Genomic DNA, 6929 nt, shown 5'->3' on the forward strand with positions numbered 1-6929 from the left:
TGATGTGGACCATTTTTAAAGTCTTTATTGAATTTGTTACAATATTGCTTCTGTTTTGTTTTGGTTTTATGGCCGCAAGGCACGTGGGATCTTAGCTCCTTGACCAGGGATCGAACCCACACCCCCTGTATTGGAAGGCAAAGCCTTAACCACTGGACCACCAGGGAAGTCCTGATGATACATTCTTTTAGCCAACTAATCATAAGTATTTTTACCCTCAATTTTAAAATCCTTAAAAAAAAAATCTTGCTCCCTAACCCTTAGGTTATGTGTTTACTATGATCACTATTTCCCTTTAAACTATTAAGAGTCACCATTCCCCCAGCATTCTTGTCAGGTGAACTGCATAAACAAGTGTTTTTCTTTATTGATCAGAATCATGCCATCTCTTTGCTTCTTCAAGTTTGAGATCTCTGGGCCAATCAATATTCTTCAAGGCCTGAAAAAGCTTGATTTATGGGAGAAATAAAGTAGATGACTTTAGTATCAGGGACAAACACATCTTTATTTCTTTTATTGACTGCTAAGTGTAGAAAAACCAACTAATTTGGCATTCATTCAACAATATTTACTCACATTAGGCAATGCTCTAGGCTGGGGATTGAGAAAATCTTTGGCTTCATGGATGTGACCTGGAAGGATGCCAGGAGGAATAAAATTCCTTGTAAATTAGAATAGTAAGTGGTTAATAATAAGTAGAGCAAAAATCTTGTTTTCTTCCATGGGAAACTTTACTGAGTTGTATCATGTAGGAAGAAAAATACACATCTGGTTTTAAGAGCAATTGTTAAGAATAAATGGTAAATCATGGAGCTTTCATTCAGTTCCTACTATATATTTGCTGATATTACAGGCTGTAAAATTCGATAGGATATAGTACCTTCCCTCATAGGGCTTCTAATCTAGTGGAGGATATAATAATAAATCTGCTGAAGTGCCTTAGTTTCTTCAGTGTAGCAAAACACTAATATGAAGAAAAAAAGGTTGAGGAAGGCACATGTTCATTAGCCACCCAAATCCCTGTATGTCACCATTCCAGGGCTAATGGCAGCCTCATTCTTTTGTGTTACAAATTGGGACATTAGTGCCTCTAGGAAATAGTGGTGCCCACCATTTGTAAGCCCATTGGCAATACTGAATTATTTCATTGATCAAATTACATTTCTGATATTTTAGACTAAAATGTTTTAGTACCTGCACTTTCACAGCAATATGTAATTACCAAGGGAAGAGATCATAGTCCGGAAACCTGTCTTCTTGGATATTCTTTAAAAAACTGCATCTGATAATTAATGCACAATTAAGCACAAATAAGGAAGCCTATGAAAATGGCATAGGTTGATATTAACACAGCCCTTTAGATGGATTAAAAGAAATGATCTCTAATCTGGTCAGGAGCATCTGGGAAAAACTTAATGGAAAAAGTGACGTCTAAGTTCAGCCTTAAAACACAGGTAGAGTAACCATAAGTCAAAAAAAAAAATAAGGTACAGAAGGTTGAAGAAAGTGTATGACGTAGAAAGATGAAGATGTACTCTACTTTGGCTGGAGACAAGGAATGAAGGGTAGGAAGAAGTTACTCAAAGCAAGACATTGTGCTACAGGGGGCACTTATTTTATATTCCTAGAGTACACTTGTTTGTTGGATACAATTAGTGGAATACAGAACACTACAAATAGTTTAAATCTTTACTTTGGCAAATAATTGCCCCTTTCAGCTCAAATGTCTCTTCCTGGAGGGTCTTCCCTACACCCCCATTGTCAGTAATCTACAAACCTCCTTCAGTACTAAAACTCTCCAATGGAAAAGCAGGCACTCCATATGAGAGTTTTAAGTTTTATTCACAAGTTGATGAAATATTCTGTTATAACAAATACTCTTTACTGTGTACGGTATGTATCAAGCACTAAGTCAGGCTTATTTTTAATTCTTGACTGATCTTTCAAGGTGGGTATTTTTACTCTCATTTAATAGAATTGAGAAAACTGGGGTTTAGGCAGATTAATGGGCTCACCTGGACCACAAAATTAGTTTGTATTTTAACAGAGGTCTGCCTGATATCTATATCTATATATATAGATATATCTTCGCACGCACACACACACACACACATGGCTAAGAAAAATCACCGTTACTGTTAGACTGGTAGTGAAAAACAGCAGTCCTCCACCTTTCTGTCTATCCCTGATTTTCTTTCTCCAGAGACTACCAATTTTAACTCTTAGCTATTTCTTATTGTACTCTTTCTAAGTGACAAGTTATACTGCTTTTTTAAAATCAACTTTTCTATATCAGATCTTGATTGATTCTCCCCCATTACATATACATCTCTCTCTTCTCCAGTCGTTCCAATGTTACCTAATAATTTACCTGTATTCAGTGTTTATATAATTAAAACTGGCTTTATATGATGAGTAGTAATATTCTTCACAGTGGAGTTATGCAGTGTAGTTCTTGAAAAACTTTTTTATTTTTCCCGGGGTTTATAACTGCCTCAGCTTTGCTTCCTTAATTAGAAAAAATTTTGCAGACCACTAATTCGTCTCCAGACTCTCTGAAATCTAAAAATCTCTTGACTCCAAATACATCAGGTAATCTGAAACATTCCACCCTAACACTAACCTCTAGGCATTTCTTGTTGACCTCATGCTGTTCTCCCCTCCTCTTCTCTCTTTCATATAGTTACATTTAAGCAATTTTATGGCTACTCTTTAATAATAAAATGCCCTCTTCCCCTATCGACAACAGAATTTTCCTCTCAGCTTCCCACTTTAAAAGACACCATTACCATTCCAGGTACCCTCACTTTTACACCATCAAGGCTGATAACATGTGCATTCAAACTTTGTAACTGTAAGTATTCTCTTAAGAAGATGAAAACCATCAACAGCATTTACATTATTACGATTATTTAAATGTTATTCGATAAGTCGCCAAGCTTTGTGCTATGACTGGATTTCCTTCTTTGGCTCCAAGATTTTGAACTGCATGTTACTCATAGGGACACTGAAATAGAGTCCACTTTCTTACACTCCCTCTGTTCAAAATCCTGCAGCATTTTACATTGTTTGGTATTTGAAGGATGTGTTTCCTGTGCAGTTTTTTTTCAGTGAAAGCTTCTGATCGTCATTGTTTTTTCTTGTGGGATGAAGAAATATATGCCCTCCACAGCATATCCTTAAGATCTCCAGCTTCTTACTCATTCAGCGTCTGCTTATATTCCAGTCTCATACTCCCGAAATTTACTTATTTATTAAATTAATATGGACCATGAGCTTGTACATTTTTGTCCTGAAAATTTTAGTACCTTTCCCTTTTTGTCATGCAGCCTGTTCGTCCCGTTTTTGTTTTAAGGATGCACAGCTTCTTAAATATTGTCGTGGGTCTTAGCTGAAGTTCTTTCTCGGCTCCCGGAATCGCGTATTTCCTCTTCCTAATCTCGGCAAGGTCTCAGTGACAGTACAGGAGCTCGGCTGAGAGCGGAGAGCACAGCCGCGGAGGGAGCCCAGGCACTCTCGCGAGACAGCGGAACTCCTCGCCCCCAGCTCCGCGGCGGCCCGCGGCCTCCTGGGAGTCGGCCATAATGCAGGCCCGGGATACCGGCGGCTTCCTCAGTGCTCTAAAAGTGTACCTGCAAGCGGATGTTGAGGACCACGGAGCCCGCGATGTAGAAGTACGGAAAGTTCATGCGCAGCTGCCAGGCCAGCTCGAAGAAGGCGAGGAGGGTGCGGGAGAGCCCCTTGCAGAAGACCCCGTACGAGCCGGGGGCCGCGGCCAGGCTCGAGGCTTTGAGAGCCAAGGATGACGGAGCCGCCGCGGTGGCCATGGACGCGGTGTCGCCGCTTGCCCGGTGCGGTGCCTGGAGCGCAGGGTGACCGTAGACCCCGCGGACCCCCGACTGACGGCGGTGACCGGGAGGGGCCGGGGGCTAAGCGGCAGCTGGGCTTACACTCGCGCCTGACGTAGCCGCAGCTGCTTCCCTAACGGCGGTGAGGCGGGGGCTGCGGCTGGCGCTCCGCCCCTTCCTGTCTACTGCTTAAAACGGTATTCAGCGTTTAGCGTTTTAACTCTTGGTAGGTCGGGAACGAGTTATTTATTTACATATATGCCATGCAGTTATTTTGTACAGCATATACGAACAGCCTTACCGATACTGTTTTCACTTTAAAATGAAGAAAGGAAGCTAAGTAAAATTCTGGAACTTGCCCGAGGAGCTTGCATTAAAACTCGGGTTAGACTGATCTGTGAACTGGGCTACTAGCCAGGAATCTTACCCATTTGATTCCGTAACATTAACTTTAATATTATGGCAAGGTGATCTCCTTACATAAGCCAGTTTGGGCACAAAGTCTCCGTATTTATATCATGCTTTAACTTAAAGGATCACAGTCTCAGGCAGTGGATTTCCTATGTATTAGGACGATTTCAGGTGCAACTGTTAGAAATTACACACTTATTTAAGCAAACACACACACACACATCCACATATATAAAACTGTATAAAACTCAATTGTGTATCCCCAACTAGAATTTCTTTTGCTACTTTGCTACCAGTACCAACCCAGCAACTAGACAGCACCTAGAGGAACTGATAACTGCTCACTCAAGACAACTTCTAAAATACTGGTATAGAGACTGAAGAGTAGCGTAAGATAAATGACAACTCAGAACCAGTAAATGTATCGTTTCCACATAGAAGTACAATTTATCCTTTCTGAAAATTGAAAGAATAATAGGTATTCAGGGTCACAGAGTCATTAAGTCCCTGAATCTTCCATTTCCAACCACGTAAAACTATGTGGACTCATTCTCTTCCACCATTCTTCTGCTCTTTGCTCCCCTCCCTCCCCACTAGCTCTTGTTAACTCCATGAAAACCAGATCTTTCATTCTAAGCCCACGGGGAAAACAGCAGCCATTTATCAATGTTTATAACATGGCTAGGTTGATATCCTGTTCCAGTTGGAAAGGAATAGGCAAAGAAGAGCAGTCATGAAGCTCCAGCTCCTACTTGTCAATGCTGCAGAGCTGACGAAAGATTTCTGTCAGGTGAAAGTGACAGTGGAGAGTGGGATAGGATCAGTGTTTTACATGATTGTGTTTTTTATTCTGTCCCTTGATGTTTAGACTTGAATGACTGATCCAAACTTTTTGCCAAGTAGGCACACATAAGTAAGCTTCAACAGGAACACGTCTTAAACCATTTCTCCAGATGTTGCTTCATTGACTCTTTAACTTGGCCTTCCTTTCCAGATCTTTCTTATCCCCTTATTGTTGACCCTATATTCCCAATTTAGTACTTTTTTTTTTCTCCTTTAAAGTAAATGTTTATTGGGAAAGTCAAGTCTGCTGAATTTACAATGATTTGCTATTAAATCATCATGAAGCTTAAAATCCCCAGAGGTCATGCTCATCTTTTCATCACACACATTGATTTTCATTTTCAGGAGGCCTAGACAGGCTCTGAAAAGTAGTTCATCTCACTGCGTTTCACATCAGTAGGGCCAGGAATGCAACCTAAAGCTCCTGGTAGAGCTCTACCTAAAGAGGAGATCATACCAAGATCAAATGTAAGTGCTTCATTGCATTTTTTTTTTAACATCTATATTGGAGTATAATTGCTTCACAATGGTGTGTTATTTTCTGCTTTATAACAAAGTGAATCAGTTATACATATACATATGCCCAGTTTAGTACTTTTTAATGGCTTGTTTGGTTTAATGATGCTTTGAAAAAGTGTTAAGGTAAGCTGCAGCAGGTCTGCAAATTCTCAGCTCCTTTTTTAAAGAAGTTGCCAATATAAGTGTTCTATTATATTTTAAAAAATGCATTCAGCCTGCAAGAATTGGATCCAAACGATCCACGCCTAAGCACAAGAGAAAAATTACAACTCAGTGAAAGAGTCTGTCCCACATTTGCAGGCTAACAGATTGAATTTAGCCTTTCAGTAGGCAACACATCAGGAACCGTTTGATGTTCAGTGGAAACCTTTATGTAGGTTTAGTAAAACTCAGTGAAAGAAAAACAAATTGTAACGTGATAGCAATGATTAGATCCCATAGTAACACTGCAATTTCTGGATCAAGACTGTACATTCAAGCATCAGATTTGTGTCATACTGAAGCAAACCATTAGCCGCAACATCATATTAAGATTTTTCCCTCTTAAGGTATCTAGAAAAATATCTGATGCCGGCATCGTTTCTGGACGCTTAGCTCTGAATCTCCTTCTGCAGACCATGTAATACTTTGATACTCTCTCAAAAATGCCTTTATGCTTAAAACCACCAGAATAGATTCTTTTAAAATAAATTTCAGTGAGTTCATGCTGACCTTTCTAATTCTAATTTTGTATATGTTTATTTCTTTTTTCTAATGCTGAAAATTTTGGTCCCTAACAACAAAAAATTAACAATTATTTGTGTGCATCTCTGTGCATAATAGTTTCAAACTAACCATATGCTATTCTAACAACATAATTATTAAAAAAATAATTTAAGATTTCTCTTATTTAAGAATATATCCTAATGGAGACAAAAAATAAAATTACCATGTCTTAGCATCATTTGAAACAACTTTATTATTAAACCATGCACTATACAAACAAGTGTCTTTGCTTTATTTTGCATTTGATTTTTACAGATTGTTAGTTCTTTTGATTTAATTTTGTCTATTATTATGTAATAAATTTTCATGGTACCAGAGTCAAAACTTCAAAACAAAGTATAGGGCTTCCCTGGTGGCGCAGTGGTTGAGAGTCCACCTGCCGATGCAGGGAACACGGGTTTGTGCCCTGGTCCGGGAAGATCCCACATGCCGCTGAGCGGCTGGGCCTGTGAGCCATGGCCGCTGAGCCTGCGTGTCCGGAGCCTGTGCTCCGCGACGGGAGAGGCCACAACAGTGAGAGGCCCGCGTACAGCAAAAAAAAAA

The 6929-nt window shown here is 39.7% G+C and overlaps 1 protein-coding gene across 1 annotated transcript; it reads right to left on the bottom strand.

The window, feature by feature from the left end:
* Positions 1-486: 486 nt before the first annotated feature.
* On the bottom strand, positions 487-4005 carry SMIM10L1 (small integral membrane protein 10 like 1). Its single transcript, XM_019937721.3, has one exon. It carries the CDS (start codon positions 3825-3827, stop codon positions 3621-3623), a length of 207 nt encoding a protein of 68 aa, XP_019793280.1. The 5' UTR covers positions 3828-4005; the 3' UTR covers positions 487-3620.
* Between the last annotated feature and the right edge of the window lie 2924 nt (positions 4006-6929).

Source organism: Tursiops truncatus, chromosome 11, assembly GCF_011762595.2.
Source record: "Tursiops truncatus isolate mTurTru1 chromosome 11, mTurTru1.mat.Y, whole genome shotgun sequence".
Lineage (NCBI taxonomy): Eukaryota > Metazoa > Chordata > Mammalia > Artiodactyla > Delphinidae > Tursiops > Tursiops truncatus.